This window comes from Scyliorhinus canicula, chromosome 10, assembly GCF_902713615.1.
Source record: "Scyliorhinus canicula chromosome 10, sScyCan1.1, whole genome shotgun sequence".
NCBI classification, from domain to species: domain Eukaryota; kingdom Metazoa; phylum Chordata; class Chondrichthyes; order Carcharhiniformes; family Scyliorhinidae; genus Scyliorhinus; species Scyliorhinus canicula.
Genome location: NC_052155.1, coordinates 127,244,714 through 127,261,795, shown reverse-complemented (window position 1 = coordinate 127,261,795; position 17,082 = coordinate 127,244,714). Strand labels below are relative to the sequence as shown.

Here is a 17,082-nt window from a genome sequence, read left to right as displayed (position 1 = left end):
ATGTTAGGAATTCAAAAGTAGTAAAGTTATTTTAAACTTCTACAGCATCCTGGTCAAACTGAGAACAATCTGGATAGAAGGACAGGAGTATGTGCAAAAAATAAAAATCACAAGAATTATACCACAATGGAGAGGTTACAACGATCAGAAAACATTCAACTGGTTGTTTTTTATATAGAAAAGAGTAGTCTCAGAGGAGATATGATAGAAACCTTCAAAATGATGAAAGGTCTATGTGGGAGAATCCAAACCTGGGGCCACAATACAAAATAGTTACTAATAAATTCAATAGATCAATAAGGAGAAATATATTTAGTAATTGTGGGTACATATGAAATGTGGTACAACAGGAAGTGGTTGAAGCAGTGATTTTAACACATAAAAAGGGAAACTGGATAAGTACAGGAGTGCAAATGGGAATAGAAAGATTTGCTGAAAGGCTGTGCTGAGGTAGATGAAAAGTCTCACATGGAATATAAACATGAGCAGAGATCAACTGAGTTGAATGGCTTGTTTTAGTGCTGTGATTTTGATGTAAAGCAATGGCTAGAAAGCATATTGAAACTCTAAGGTATTATGTTTTTGCAATCTCTTTTTATTAAAATTGTCTGCAAGTGTTGATTGGCTTTTCCTGGATCATGCCTAAAACAGTGTTCTAAAATATAATTTAGTATTGCTCCTTAAATTGAAGTAGAACTACTTGCCTCAATCTTCACAAGATTACTAATAATTAAACAAAAGCCATTGTTGGGCTAAGACAGGAAATGGATCAGGCCGCAGAAGCAGACTGCCCTGTGTTGTGAACATCATCTACTCAATAGTTTCCCCAGTGCACCAACTGGAATCAGCTAACAGCTCAGCCTGGGAAACTGCCAGTCAGTAAAACATTGTGCTACACCAAATAATACCTTTATTCAGTATCTCATCGATAAACTATATCAGAGCTGTTAACCAGTGTGGTCAACATCAACTATATGAAGATTCTTGTCTGATATCTGTTGAAACTGTTACAGGAATTCACAATAATTGTTTTATCTTAAAATAGTCACCACATTCAATTTCAAAATGCCTCCTGTACCTATTATTCCTGCAGGTGGTGCTGTAACACACCCATTTTCAATGTTAATGTTAAGTGATATCAGAAACTTAACTGCTAATGAAACAGCTGTTTTACGTATTGGAACCTGTAAGATCCATTAAATATTTTGAATTAAAAGTCTAAAGTTGACCATTCAACCATTTTTGATTGTCACAAACCCCCATCTGGTTCACCAATGTCTGGTTTATGGGTGACTCCAGATCCACAGTAATGTGGTTGACTTATTAAAAATAAATTTAGAGCACCCAATTATTTTTTTTTCTAATTAAGGGGCAATTAAGTCATGGAATTGCCATTTTAATAAAGGTATACTTCATGACTTTGCAGACCCTTGCACTCTGATGTGGGATTCCAAGAAGAGATTCAAAAACGAATTGTTTCCTAAAATAAATATTTTCCTGGTTTAACACTGGGTCGTTGTCGCCAATTCAAAACTTTCACAGCTTGCTCAGCATTCCACACATTGGAGTTGGTCTTCAGGGCTTTCCTCCACAACAACTCCACTCAAGTAAACATCCCTTTCCTTAGATATATTTTACCCCTTTCATCTCGGGTTCCACTGTTCTTAAACACCTCTTTTAACTCAACTTCTCCATATATTAAAAAATATTAAAAAATTTTGCCTCTACCATCCCTGTTTACTCATGGAACCCCTGTAAGATGCACATGTTCTTTGTCATCTCTGAACTCCCTTTTAAAATTCAACAGCTGAAAATCCAAATTCCTCACTTATCTTACAATGCAAATTTCAAACCCATCATACCTCTCATTACAAATACTCAAACCTAACACCTTTAACCTTGCATCTCTTAGACCTCACAGACAACCTGTTGCGAGATAACCTTCCGCATGTTCAATTAATCCTGGTGTCACTCACACAAACACCCTGTAAATGAATAAAAAATTACAAAGCCTTAAAGCCCTTTGTACTGAGAGTCAAAAATCAGATCGAGTTCAAATGTTAAAAACTGAACATCCTCCTAATTGAAAAAAATTGGAACCTCCTTAATGGGCGGCACAGTAGCACAGTGGTTAGCACTGTTTCTTCACAGCCCCAGGATCTCAGGTTCGATTCCCACTTGGGTCACTGTCTGTGCAGAGTCAGCACGTTCTCCCCGTGTCTGCATGTGTTTCCTCCGGGTGTTCCGGTTTCCTCCCACAGGTCCCGAAAGACGTTCTTGTTCAGTGAATTGGGCATTCTGAATTCTCCCTCTGCATACCTGAACAGAGTGTGGCGACCAGGGGCTTTTCACAGTAACTTCATTGCAGTGTTAATGTGAGCCTATTTGTGACAATAAAGATTATTATTACTAAATGACAAATCTGTACCTCTGAATACTTTAAAACTTGGGACCATCACATGACTCACTTCACTGAATACTTTTCCTAATATTCCCTGGTTTCCTGTACTTGTCAAAGGAAACAATTAATTTAGTGTCTTTTGTGACCTCAGTGTCTCCCAAGGTGCTTCACTAACAAAATAGTTCCGAACTGTGATCACTGTTGTAATGTGGGAAAATGCAATGATCCAGACCTTCCAAACAATGGTAATGATGAGCAGATTGTTACTGCGCTCGAAGAGTCTCCCACCTCGATGCTGCTGCACATTTCTGTCATAGAAATGTACAGCACAGCCTCGTTCAGGGACTCTGTCGGGGGAAGACAGGCCATGCCCTCTTTTTACAGCATTAGCTGCTGTATTATTTTTTATTTGTTCATGGGATGTGGGTGTTGCAGGCTGTGCCAGTATTTATTGTTCATCCCTAATTGCCCTTGAGGGGGCAGTTAAGAGTCAAGCACATTAATGTGGGCCTGGAGTCACATGTAAGCCAGACCGGTAAGGACGGCAAATGTCCTTCCTGAAAAGACACTAGCAAACCGGATGGGTTTTTACGACAATCGACAATGGTTTCATGGTCATTAGACTTTAAATTCCAGTTTTTTATTGAATTCAACTGTCATCATCTACAGTGGTGGGATTTGAACCTGGATCCCCAGAGCATTACTCTGGGTCTCTGATTTACTAGTCCAGTGACAATATCCCTATGCCACTGCCTCCCCAATAGTACATTTAAAGGTCAAGTTTGAATGTTGGTGAATGGATGAGTGAGAGGGGGTGAATGGGTGAATGAGTGGGTGAATGGGTGATTCGTAAGTGGGCGAAGGGTACGAGGCTGAATGAGTAGGTTAGCTAATATAAAGGTGGGTGAGTGGGCAGGTGGGTGAGGTGGGCAATGGATAAGGTGGACTGGTGAGTGAGCTTCGTAGGTGGATAGGTTTGGTTAGTGGGTGAGATAGGTAAGTGGATGAGTGGGTAGGATTGGCAAGTATGTGATAAGTGGATGATGGGACAGGTGGATGGGTAGTCAAGTTGGGCTGTTCGGGTGGAGTCAGGTGAGTTGCATCATCAGGTTGGAGGTAGCTGGGTTAGGTTGGTGGGATTGGGGAGAGTAGGGTGGAAGTCAATTGTGGAGTTACCCAGGTATAAGATTATGTTTCAATCTGCCTAACATTTCCAGGTAAGCCCTATAGATCTGAAGTCTCCAACTCTAACTTAGTCATAGATACTACTTTTGTAGGGTTAGAGGGAAAGGTTGGGAAGGTTGAGCTCACTGAGTTGCTTTTGCAGTGTGCCGCATGGACACAAAGGGCCAGATGGCCCCCTGCTGCACTGTTACCATTCTATATTTCTAATTATATAGGGCTTTGGTGAAGCCACACTAGGAATAGTGTGTACACTTTTGGGTCACCATATCCAAGGAGGGATACAGTTGTGTTGCAAGTGGTACAAACAAAAGATCACTAGATTGGTTCTTGGGATGAGAGCATTTTTCAATGACAAAATGCTGAGTAGTTTGGACTTGTACTCTTTTGTGTTTAGAACGATGAGGGGTGATCTCTTTGAAACACAGAAGATTCTGGGTGGGTCGATAGGGTGGGCATTTGCTTCTAGATCATGGGTGCCTACTCTCTAGACAAGGATCAATCATTTAGGACTAAGGTGAGGAGAAATCCCTTCAAGAGAGCTGTGTACCTTTAGAATTCCATATCCTGGGAGGTTATGGACTCTTGATTGGTGAGAACATTCAGCTCTGAAATAGACTTTTGATTCCTCAGGGAATTGAAGGACATGAAGAATGAGCAGAAATACAGAATTGTGTCAGAAGTTCAGCCATGATCATACTCAGTGGCGGAACAGGCTTGCGGGGCCAAAATGACCAAGTACTGCTCACCAACATTCATTATGTCAGGACTTGATCAGTTGGTTGTGGGATTGCTTAGCTGTTTATTACACCCTATTTCTGTTGTTTAGCATGCAAGTAGACCTATGTTGTAAGTTCAAGTTGACACCATGAACGCGGTGCTCCGGCTGCATTGCGCTCAGGCGAAAGTACAACGTGGCCAGAGAATCCCAGGAGACGCCAGCAGAAAACCTCCCGACAGCCTCCTCGCCTCACCAAAGGCAAGATGTCAGAATTGGAACTCCGCCCCAAATGGGCGGGACCAAATAACGCTTGCGGAAATAGGTCATAAACCTACTTAGGACGTACCTGTCCGGGATCTACCAGCCTCCCTCGATTCTCTGGTCTCCCCAGAGAGGCTGCAGCCGGGCGCTGGTCTACACAAGGGGGGACCAGGCGGAATGGCACCTGGAGGATCTCCCAGGCCATCAGAGACCCCTGGGTGGTCAGGGCAAGTGCAGGGTGGCTCCCTGGCCCTCCACCTGGAACACGGGGACCTTGGCACTGCCCAGCTGGTACCTTGGCACTGCCAAGATGCACAGATGGCACTGCCTGTGTGCCAGTTGCCTGAATGGTACTGCCAATGATCAGGGGGCCATGCCCATGAAACAAGGGTGGGGGGAAGGGGGTTGAAGGTTGGGGGAGTGCAGGGCAGGTAAGTAGGGGCCTCTGGGAAATTGGGGTGGTGATGGGTGGGGGTCCTAGAAGCGAGTGGGTCCTGTAAGGGGCTTGAGGAAGCCTGAAGAGGGGCGAGCCCCAGGGACCCCATAGTGGGGTGTCCTCACTTGGGGGGGCTGTGGGGTACTGTCCATGTGGGAGGGGGGAGGGGGGGGCGGGAGAGACCCGGAAGCTCACAGAGATTGGGGCGCCTTTTCAAAATGGTGGCCCGATCTCGGATTTCATCTCCTTAGTGCTAACAAAAAATTCTAAGTGTAGGCTAAACCGGTGGGAAACTCCCCAGGGCCCAAAAAAGTGACCAGGTGTCATTGAATAGTGGTGGGGGACTCGCCGGCAGGAAACGCCCTGAAAACCTGCCACAAATTAACTTAAGAGATTTATGGGGGAGAATCTGGCCCCATATTTTTAAGAGCCACTTAATGCCACACCTGGTATACTCTTCTACATTCCTCATTGAATTAGGGTTGACCTCCTGCCTTGATCGTAATACTAAAGTGAGAGTTTTGCGAGGCAATGAGGTTACAGATTCAGTGGGCTAAATTTTCTAGCCCATCCCACCGGCAGGAACTACCTACCGGTCCTGCCAAAGGTGGCCCCTGCGGCGGGTTCCCCGGCAGCTGGTGGTGTAAGGCACGCAAAACGCCCTAGACATCGGTGGGACCAGAAGTTCCCATTCACGGCCAATGTCAGGCCACCTCTGCCGCCGAAAACATGCCATTGGGGGAGCCTCAAAATCCTGCCCAGTTCAGAACCCCTAGCCGGGGTAGACAGGATGAGGGGGTTTCTGGAAAGATTGGAGTTCCTGAAGGTTGATGAGCAGCTGCGGGAGGGCCTAGGAGCCCCTATTGGGCTGGCAGGAGTGGAGGGGCTGCAACGGGTAAGGACCCGGTCAGATACCCGGTGGAATTTTACAAGAAGTTCTTGGGGGGTTGGGACCGTTGTTGGTAAGGGCCTTCAATGAGGCAACGGAGTTGGGAGTGCTCCCCCCGACGTTGTCACAGGCATCGATCTCCTTCATTTTAAAGCAAAGTAAGGATCCGGAAAAGGGCATATAGACCGATCCCCCTGTTAAATGTCGATGCCAAACTATTGGCGAAGATCCTGGCCACGAGGATCGAAGACTATGTCCCAAGGGTAATAAGGGAGAACCAGACAGGTTTTGTTCAGGGGAGGCATCTGGCAACCAACATTAGGTTACTCAATGTGATCATGATGCCTCCACCGGGGCGCGAGGTAGAGGTGGTGGTGGCCATGGACAGAGAAGGCCTTTGATCGGGTGGAGTGGGAACACTTATGGGAGGTCCTGAAGTGGTTTGGGTTTGGGCAAGGTTTTGTGGACTGGGTCCGGTTGTTTTATCGGGCATCGGTGGCAAGTGTGCGGACGAACCGAGTGAGATCAGACTATTTCAGGTTACATCGGGTGACGAGGCAAGGGTGCCCACTTTCCCCACTGCTGTTTGCCCTGGCTGTAGAGCCGTTGGCAATGGTACAGTACTGAGGTCATCGATGGTCTGACAGGGGATAGTACGGGGGGGGGGGGGGGGGGGGGGGGGGGGGGGAGGAGGTTGGAGCACAGGGTCTCACTTTACCCAGATGATTTACTTCTATACATATCAGACTGGCTGGGGGGGGGGGGGGGTTGGAGGGATTTTAGAGCAATTCAGTCGGTTTTTGGGGGTTAATTGATTTTGGGTAAGAGTGAGGTCTTTGCGATCCAGGCGAGGAGGCAGGAAATGCAGTTGGGTGAGACGTCGTTCAAGGTGGTGGGAGGGAGCTTTCGGTATTTGGGTATCCAGGTGGCGCGGGAGTGGGAGCAGCTGCATAAACGGAATCTGGGTCAGTTGGTAGAGCAGATGAAGGGCGATGATCGGAGGTGGGACGCGCTCCCGTTGTCATTGGTGTGGCGGGTACAGACAGTTAAAATGACGGTCCTCCTGAGGTTTTTGTTTGTTTTTCAGAGCCTTCAAATTTTATCCCAAAGCATTCTTTAAAAAAGTGAATGCAGTGATTTTGGGATTTCTCTGGGCAGGCAAAACCCCGCAGGTGAAGAAGCTGCTGCTGGAGCAGGGGCATGAGAGGGCTGGCTCTTCCGAATTTTATCAATTATATTAGGCGCCGAATATTGCGACGGTCAGGAAGTGGATAGTGGGGGAGGGGTCGGTTTGGGAGCGGGTGGAGGTGGCCTCATGTAGGAGCACTGTTAACTGCCGCTCTCGCCAGCTCGGTAGTCCACAAGACCAGTGGTAGGGGCTGCCCTGAAGGTGTGGGGACAGTGGCGGCAGCACATGGGGTTGAAGGGGGTGTTCAGTGCGGGCACCGATATATGATAATCGCTGGTTCGTTCCGGGGGGGGGAGGCTTTCGGAGATGGCAGCGGGCGGGGATCGAGAGATTTGGAGATCTGTGTATTGATGAAGTGTATTGAAACTGAGGGAGGTTTGAGTCAAGAGGTTGCAATATTTGGTGTGTCGGCAGACCCAGAAGCCCAGGTGGTGAGAGAGGCCAATGTCCTGGCCTTTGACTCCCTGGTGGCCCGGAGATGGATCCTACTAGGATGGAGGTAGTCGGAGCCCCCAAAGTCGGGGGTATTGGTTAGTGACATGGCAGGGTTTCTCAGACTCGAGAAAATTAAATGCGTCTTGAGATCATTGCAGGGGTTTGCTCGGAGGTGGCAGCCGTTCATTGACTTTTTTTAGATAAATTAAGCTGTCAGCTGGGGTTGGGGGGGGGGGGGGGGGAGAAGGGGGAGGCATGGGGAGGACGAGTAAGGGCAGGAGAACCAACGGAAGTGGGCTGGGGAAGGTGGCACGGTCTGTGTAAGCCATGTTGGCTGGGGTTCGTTACTGAGGGGTTTGTTGGTTATATTGTATTGTTCTTGTTAAAATTTGATGTTTAAAATAGTTAAAATTATAAATGCCTCAATAAGATATTTTCTATTTTAAAAAATCCTGTCCAGTATTTCATGGATGTCTAGCTTTGAGATGGCAGATCTCTCCTAAACCTATCCCATTTGGCATGGTGGCGTTGCCAAACAACATAATAGAAGATGGGATAGTGTCGGGGAGCAAAAGTGCCAAGGTCCAAGGTTCGATTCCCCGCTGAGTCACTGTCTGTGCGGAGTCTGCACGTTCTCCCCGTGTGTGCGTGGTTTTCCTCCGGATTTTCCGGTTTCCTCCCACAATCCAAAGACGTGCAGGTGAGGTGGATTGGCCATGATAAATTGCCCTTAGTGACCAGAAATGTTAGGAGGGGTTATTGGGTTACAGGGGTAGGGTGGAAGTGAGGTTCGGTGCAGACTCGATGGGCTGAATGACCTCCTTCTGCACTGTATGTTTTATGATCTATTATAATGACTACTTGGTGGTCACTCTTACCAATACTGTCAATGACAGATGCAACTGCAACCGATGGATTGCTGAGGATTAAGCAAACCAGATTTTCTCTTTGTATTGGTTCTCTCACCGGCTGCTCCTGGCCCAGTCTGGTAGCGATGTCCTTTAGGATATGAAAAGTTTGGTCGGTAGTGGTGCTTATAAGTAATGGACGTTGAAAGTCCCCCAACTCAGACAACATTCTGTGCCTTTGTTAGAATTAATTTGTTTCCTTTTTTATGTCTCCTTTACTCATGACTGCACTGAACTGCGTAGTATCTAGTACCCTGCCTAAGTGGACATTTTGCATTTGTGAATCTGAGCTATGAAATCTGGCAGGATATTCATCACAGCTGGGCCAGTCCTTTCTTTATCAGGCTTCCACTATTATGTCATTTCAAGCAAGTGGGACTAAGTAGTAATCAAGAGCAGGAACCTAGCTGCCTTTGTCTTCTATGTGGACGTGAGTTGAACAAGATGCTTTAAGTTAATTGGAATTCCCTGACAATAACTATGGGTGCTATGGTCAACTCAGAACTGACCGCAGATTGAACTGACCGCAGATTGAGCGGAGTTTGTACTGCTCTCCATTTATCAGTCTAGCGCACTATCTGACTTGTATATCTTGCTTGTTGTGACAAAGATTATTCTATGTACAAGCTGGAGTTCAAAGGTGTTTTTTTAATTACTCTATATTGATGTGCTATTTATTACAAATTGTATCAAATGGTCACTACAACTTTAATATACATTCAAAAATTCAAGTTATATTTACAGACACTTAGTAACTGTATAATTTCCAGTGCAACGAATAGCACCATTCTTATGCCGGGTGTGCAAATGCCAAACTTTCCACCTAATATACAGATGAAAATAAATCATAATTTAAATACCATAGAAAAAGATAGATTTGACAAACTGCTATTAGAAGCATTGGATAACAATCTCTCAATACAAGATTCAAAGCATTCTTTAGCATAACCGTTTTGTTTAGCAGTTGTCTCTCACTCAAATGATTGAGTTATGTTCTGTTCCTTTCCTTTTGGTAAAAATGTTGTGTTGTAAGGATGTCTCCGCCTTGGCCGCTGGCAAGGTGTGTTCTCTTCGTTTATATAACCTGAGAATTAACAGCAGACATATTTGATAGTCAAAAGGGACATGATTGGGAGTTTGAAACATTTATTTCAAATTGCTATTTCACGAAAATACCACAAGATGGTGCAATGCAAACTCTCTGTAAAAGGAAAACAGCATTTGTGATCGGTAGAAGTTAGGTTTTTAAAATAGATGTCGCATGGTGTGGATTTTACCACAGAAAAATGTTTGCATTGTTTGGTCTGCCTGATGAGCTTATTAAGAATCTCCTTTGCCTATAATATTTGGTTTCATTAGACTCTTCCCCATACACCTTTTCACTTTCTCTTTGCCAAAAATGTAACTTGGAGATGTGGTTATCTCAACATCTGCATCATAAGTAAAAAGTGTTTTCAGAATCCTTAAAGGGGAGGGGGAACAGTCACAAGTCATGGTACACATCGGTACCAATGACATAGGTAATAGAAGGGATGGGAATTTAAAACAGGAATTTAGGGAGCTAGGGTGGAAGCTGAGAGCCAGGACAAATCATGTTGTCGTCTCTGGTTTGTTGCCGGTGCCACGTGCGAGTGAGGTGACTAACAGGGAAAGAGTACAGATAAACACGTGGCTGCAGGGATGGTGTAGGAGGGAAGGTTTCAGGTATGTGGATAATTGGAGCACATTCTGAGGAAGGTGGGACCTGTACAGACAGGCCGGTTTGCACCTGAACCAGAGGGGCACCAATATCCAGGGAGGGAAATTTGCTACGGCTCTTCAGGGGGGGGGGGTTAAACTAATTTGTCAGGGGGCTGGGAAAACGAGCTGTAGTCCAGAAGCCAGTGTTGAGAGTAGTGAGGTACTGAGGAGGGTATCAAGGTCGCAGGAGTATACCAGCAGACAGAAAGGTCGTTTGAAGTGTGTCTACTTCAATGCAAGGAGCATCGGAATAAGGGCCGCGATTCTCCACAACCATGATGGGTGGGAGAATAGCGGGAGGTCCGCTCCCGCACCTCCCGCTATTCTCCCACCTCCCCCCAAAATGGCGTGTCCGGTTTTCCGATACGCCGCTTGGAGAAACGCGGGCCGCCGTTTCTCACGACGGCCCGCGATTCGAAGCGGCCTGCCGTTCCAGACCTGTTCACGACGGCGGCAACCACACCTGGTCGCTGCCGTCGTGAACATGGAGTGCCAGGTAAGCGTGGGGCCTAGGGGAGTGGATCGGGGATCGAGCACCACAACCGTGTTCGGGAGGGGACTGGCCCACGATCGGTGCCCACCGATCGTCGGGCCGGCGTCTCAAGGGGACGCACACTTTCCCCTCCGCCACTCCTCAAGATCAAGCCGCCACGTCTTGCGAGGTGGCTGAGGGGAAAGACGGCAACCGCGCATGCGCGGGTATGAGCTGCCCAACCCGTGCATGCGCGGCTGACGTCATTAGGCTCCGCCGTGGCGTCGTTCTTGGCTCGCTGGGCCTTGAAGCCAGGGACAAGGCCCGGCCGCCCAGTTTCCCGGTACGGCCCGCCTATCCCCCTGGGTAGGGGAGAATAGGGGGCCGGGAGAGGCTTCCGACGCCGTCGTGAACCTCTCCAGGTTTCACAACGGCGTCGAGCCTTGCGGAGAATTCCGCCCAAGGTAGGTGAACTTGGAGCGTGGATTGGTAGTTGGGAATACGATGTTTGGCCATTACGAAGACATGGTTAGAGCAGGGACAAGAATGGTTGTTGGAAGTTCCAGGGTATAGATGTTTCAGTAAGAGTAGGGAAGGTGGTAAAAGAGGTGGAGGAGTAGCATTGTTAATCAAGGATTGTTTAACGGCTGCAGAAAGGCCGTTTGAAGGGGATCTGCCTACTGAGGTAATATGGGCCAAAGTTAGAAATAGGAAAGGAGCGGTCACATTGTTAGGAGTTTTCTATAGGCCCCTAAATAGTAATAGAGATGTGGAGGAAAAAATTGCAAAACAGATTATGGATAGGTGTGGAGGTCTCGGGGTAGTTGTCATGGGTGACTAACTTTCCAAATATTGATTGGAACCTCTATAGGTCGAACAGTTTGGATGGGGCAGTTTTTGTACAGTGTGTGCAGGAGGGTTTCCTGACACAATATGTGGATAGGCCGACAAGAGGTGGGGCCACATTGGATTTGGTACTCGATAATGAACCGGGCCAAGTGCTAGATTTGTTTGTGGGAGAGCACTTTGGAGATAGTGACCACAATTCGGTGTCTTTCACTATTGCAATGGAGATGGATAGGGCCATACGGCAGGACAAGGTTTATAATTGGGGGAGGGGTAATTATGATGCGAGTAGGCAAGAATTGGGGACATAAGATGGGAACAGAAACTGTCAAGGAAAGGCACAAATTAAAAGTGGAGCTTGTTCAAGGATCAAATACTGCATGTCCTTGATAGGTATGTCCCTGTCAGGCAGGGGGGAAATGGCCGTGTGAGGGAACCATGGTTCACAAGAGGTTAAATGTCTTGTCAAGTGGAAAAAGGAAGAGTATGTAAGGATGAGAAAACAAGGTTCAGTTTGGTCGCTTGAGGGTTACCAGGTAGCAAGGAATGAGCTAAAAAAAAAAGGGCTCAAGAGAGCTAGGAGGGGGCATGAGAAGTCCTTGGCGGGTCGGATCAAGGAAAACCCCAAGGCTTTTTACTCTTATGTGAGAAATAAAAGAATGACCAGAGTGAGGGTAGGGCTGGTCAAGGACAGTAGTGGGAACTTGTGCATGGTGTCAGAAGAAATAGGAGAGACGTTGAATGAATACTTTTCTTCAGTGTTCACCAAGGAGAGGGGCCATGTTTTTGAAGATGAGTGTGAGATACAGGCGGGTAGGCTGGAGGAAATAGATGCTCTGAGGAAGGATGTATTCACAATTTTGAAAAACCTGAGGGTCGACAAGTCCTCTGGGCCAGATGGGATATATCCAAGGAATCTTTGGGAGGCAGGGGATGAGATTGCAGAACCTTTGGCATTGATCTTTGGGTCCTCACGGTCCACGGGGATAGTGCCTGAGGACTGGAGAGTGGCGAATGTTGTTCCTCTGTTCAAGAAAGGGAATAGGAATGACCCTGGTAATTATAGGCCAGTTAGTCTTACTTCGGTGGTTGGTAAGTTAATGGAAAAAGTCCTGAAGGATAGGATTTATGACCATTTGGAAAGATGAAGCTTAATCCGGGATAGTCAACAGGGATTCGTGAAGGGTAAGTCTTGCCTCACAAATTTGATTAAATTCTTTGAGGAGGTAACTAAGTGTCTAGATGAAGGTAGAGCAGTTGATATCGTCGTATCCATGGATTTTAGTAAGGCGTTTGATAAGGTTCCCCATGGTCGGCTCGTGAAGAAAGTAAGGAGGTGTGGGATAGATAGAAATTTGGCCAATTGGATAAGTAACTGGTTATCACATAGAAAACAGAGGGTGGTGGTGGATGGAAAATATTCAGACTGGAGACCAGTTACCAGCGGTGTACCACAAGGATCAGTGCTGGGTCCCCTGCTATTTGTGATTTTTATCAATGACTTGGAGGAGGGGGCTGAAGGGTGGGTCAGTAAATTTGCTGATGACACCAAGATTGATGGAGTAGTGGATGAGGTGGAGGGCTGTTGTAGGCTGCAAAGAGACATTGATAGGACGCAGAGCTGGGCCGTAAAATAGCAGATGGAGTTTAACCCTGATAAGTGCGAGGTGATTAATTTTGGTAGAAAAAAATTGAATGCGGATTACAGGGTCAACGACAGGGTTCTGAGGAACGTGGAGGAACAGAGAGATCTTGGGGTTCATGTCCACAGATCTCTGAAGGTTGCCACTCAAGTGGATAGAGCCGTGAAGAAGGCTTGTAGTGTGTTAGTGTTTATTAACAGGGGGCTTGAGTTTAAGAGCCACGGGGTTATGCTGCAACTATACATGACCCTGGTGAGACCACATTTGGAGTATTGTGTGCAGTTCTGGTCACTTCATTATCGGAGGATGTGGAAGCATTGGAAGGGGTGCAAAGGAGATTTACCAGGATGCTGCCTAGTTTGCAGGATAGGTCTTATGAGGAAAGGTTGAGGGAGCTAGGGCATTTCTCTTTGGAGCGGAGGAGGATGAGAGGCGACTTAATAGAGGTTTATAAGATGATGAGGGGGATAGATAGAGTGGACATTCAGAGACTATTTCCTCAGGTGGATGTAGCTGTTACAAGGGGGCATAACTATAAGATTCAGGGTGGGAGATATAGGAGTGATATCTGAGGTAGGTTCTTTACTCAGAGTGGTTAGGGTGAGGAATGGACTGCCTGCTGTGATAGTGGAGTCGGACACTTTAGGAACTTGGATAGGCACATGGAGCACACCAGAATGACAGGGAGTGGGATAGCTTGAGCTTGGTTTTGGACAATGCTCGGCACAACATCGAGGGCTGTAGAGCCTGTTCTGTGCTGTACTATGTTAAAAAAGTCTTTGACACCCTGGATCACTCATCTATCAATGTGTTCTCCTTCCGACAACAATTATCCGTGCAATGGCAGCACGGTGGCGCAGTGGGTTAGCTGTTGCCTCACGGCGCCGAGGTCCCAGGTTCGATCCCGACTCTGGGTCACTGTCCGTGTGAAGTTTGCACATTCTCCCTGTGTCTGCGTGGGTTTCACCCCCACAACCCAAAGATGTACAGGCTAGGTGGATTGGCCACGCTAAATTGCCCCTTAATTGGAAAAAATGAATTGGGTACTCTAATTGTTAACAAAAAAAACCAAACAATTATCCGTGCAGCTGCAGGAAATACAACACATGACCTTTCACTTTTTTCCTAACCACTGTCCAGGACACCGTCACTCATTCGGGTAAGACGGTGAATTATTGATACCTCTTCTATTTTAATATACTGCATTTCTTGTTCAGGATGTGGTCTCCTCAAAATTGGAAAAAACAAACCCAAACTAGGTGATCACTTTGCTGAATGATTGTCACTTTAATTTTTAACACATTAGGGGCAGCAGTGATTAGCACTGCTGCCTAACACGCCAAGGATCCGGGTTCGATCCCAGCCCCGAGTCACTGCCCTTGTGGAGTTTGCACATTCTCCCCGTGTCGGCGTGGGTCTCACCCCCACAATTCCAAAAAAAAAGATGTGCAGGATAGGTGGATTGGACATGCTAAATTGCGCCTTAATTGGAAAAAAAAAATTGGGTACTTTAAAATTTATTCAAAAAAAACATTTGTACACACTGATCCCTCATCTTTTAGATTCCTTCCAATAAAGTTCAACTCCTTTTTATTTGATTTGATTTATTATTGTCACATGTATTAGTATACAGTGAAAAGTATTGTTTCTTGCATGCTGTACAAACAATGCATACCGTACATTGGGAAGGAAGGAGAGACTGCAGAATATAATGTTACAGTTATAGCAACGTGTAGAGAAAAGATCCAACTTAATACGAGGTAAGTCCATTCAAAAATCTGATGGCAGCAGGGAAGAAGCTGTTCTTGAGTCGGTTGATACGTGACCTCAAACTATCTTTTTCCTGATGGAAGAAGGTGGAAGAGAGTATGTCCGGGATGCATGGGGTCCTTAATTATGTTTGCTGCCTTTCTGAGGCAGCAGGAATTGTAGACAGAGTCAATGGATGGGAGGCTGGTTTGCGTGATGGATTGGGCTACATTCATAACCTTATGTAGTTTCCTGCAGCCATGGACAGAGCAGGATCCATACCAAGCTGTGATACAACCAGAAAGAATGCTTTCGCTTGTGCATCTGTAGAAGTTGGTGAGAGTCGTAGGTGACATGCCAAATTTCCTTAGTCTTCTGAGAAAGTAGAGTCATTGGTGGACTTTCTTAACTATGGTGTGGGCATGGGGGGACTAGGATAGGTTGTTGGTGATCTGGACACCTAAAAACATGAAGCGCTCATTCCCATTTATGTAGACAGGGCATGTTCTCCACTGTGCTTCCTGAAGTCAATGACAATCTCCTTCGTTTTGCTGACATTGAGGGAGAGATGTTGTTTCCTATCCTTACTGATTGTGGCCTGTGGGTTAGAAAATTCAGGATCCAGTTGCAGAAGGAGGAGTCGAGGCCAAGGTCACGGAGTTTGGAGATGAGTTTCGTCGGAATAATGGTGTTGAAGGCTGAGCTGTAGTCGATAAATAGGAGTCTGACACAGGTGTCTTTGTTATCTAGGTGTTCCAGGGTAGAGTGCAAGGCCATGGAGATGGAGTCTGCTGTGGACCTATTGCAGCGGTAGGCGAACTATAGTGGATCAAAGCAATTCGGGAGGCTGGAGTTGATTCTGCCATGACTAACCTTTCGAAGCACTTCATGATGATGGATGTCAGAGCCACTGGACGATAGTCATTAAGGCACGCTGCTTGGCTTTTTTTTGGTACAGTGATGATGGTTGTCTTCTTGAAGCAGATAGGGACCTCGGATTGTTGTAAAGAGAGGTTGAAGATGTCTGCGAATACCCCCGCTAGCTGATCCGCGCAAGACCTGAGTGCCCGTCCAGGTACCCCATCCGGGCCAGTGGCTTTCCGAGGGTTGACCTTCGAGAAGGCTGCTCTGACGTCTGCAATGGTGATCTCAGATAGAAGTTCATCCGAGGCTTCCAGGGTGAGGGCTTGCTCTCGCTGACCTCTTGTTCAAAGCGTGCATAGAATGCATTGAGCTCATCAGGGAGGGGTGCATTGGAGTCGGTGATTTTACATGCCTTCATCTTGTAGCCCGTTATGTCTTGCAGACCTTGCCACAGTCGGCGGGGTCCGTGTGGCTAGCTTGGGACTCGAGCTTGGTCCAGTACTATCTTTTGGCATCTTTAATGGATTTCCTTGGATCATTTCCTGGCATAGCCCCTCATGTTTCTAATTAGTAATTTACAAACCTATGGTTTTTACATTAATTTAGCAACAGCTCCTATAATTTCCCGACCGATAGCTGCTGGTAATGTAGCACAGGTGTGCGGTAGTGCTGTTGGGGCTGGGAGGCTGAAAATAAATAAGCTTCAAGTGAATTGAGAAATTAGAAAAGCTTTAGTTTCCTCATGTCCAGTGTCTCGCATCTGTCCAAAGAAGTAGTAACTGAAATATTGAAAAGACCGTCTACTGTCCCCATTTAAAACACAACTCCATTCTTCTCCCTGACAAAGATCCAAGGCTGAACATTACAGTTTGCCACCTTGGTGTCATATTTGAGCATGAGATTAGCTTTCAAACACATATCTGCACTGTAACTAAGATCACCTATTTCCACCTCTGGAACATCACCCGGCATTTTCAAAGTACTTCATTGGTCCTAAAACATTCTGACATTGTGAAAGGTCCTATATAAATATAAGTCTTTCTTTTACAAGGGAACAGCAGATAATGATTTGAAACAGAGGATGATTCAGAGCTATGAGCGGAGAGTCGGGCAGGAATATATTTTGGCTTGATCTAGCAAGGGGCTGGTAGATACTACAGATTGAAATGTGGTCGATAGTCTATTGGATTTGGGGTTGATGGGGAACATGAGTAGATATGTTTGACAGATTGAGGTCATTGCTGAAAACGTCTTTCCTCTCAGTCGTGACGATGCTCTGATAAACAATTTGTTTCTCTTACTTTTAGCCAAAGTTGACTTGGCATGTCTAATATTCCTGTGTACAT

General features: G+C 46.3%; 1 protein-coding gene across 8 annotated transcripts in view; it reads right to left on the bottom strand.

The window, feature by feature from the left end:
- Positions 1-9,050: 9,050 nt before the first annotated feature.
- rbbp8 (retinoblastoma binding protein 8) overlaps positions 9,051-17,082 on the bottom strand; it is a 204,554-nt gene continuing 196,522 nt past the window's right edge. For all 8 annotated transcript variants that reach the window (XM_038809731.1, XM_038809738.1, XM_038809733.1 and 5 more), the window contains one exon: positions 9,051-9,506. In XM_038809731.1, the coding sequence (XP_038665659.1) occupies positions 9,394-9,506 (113 nt within the window). In that variant the 3' untranslated portion in view covers positions 9,051-9,393. The remainder of the gene's footprint in view (positions 9,507-17,082) is intronic.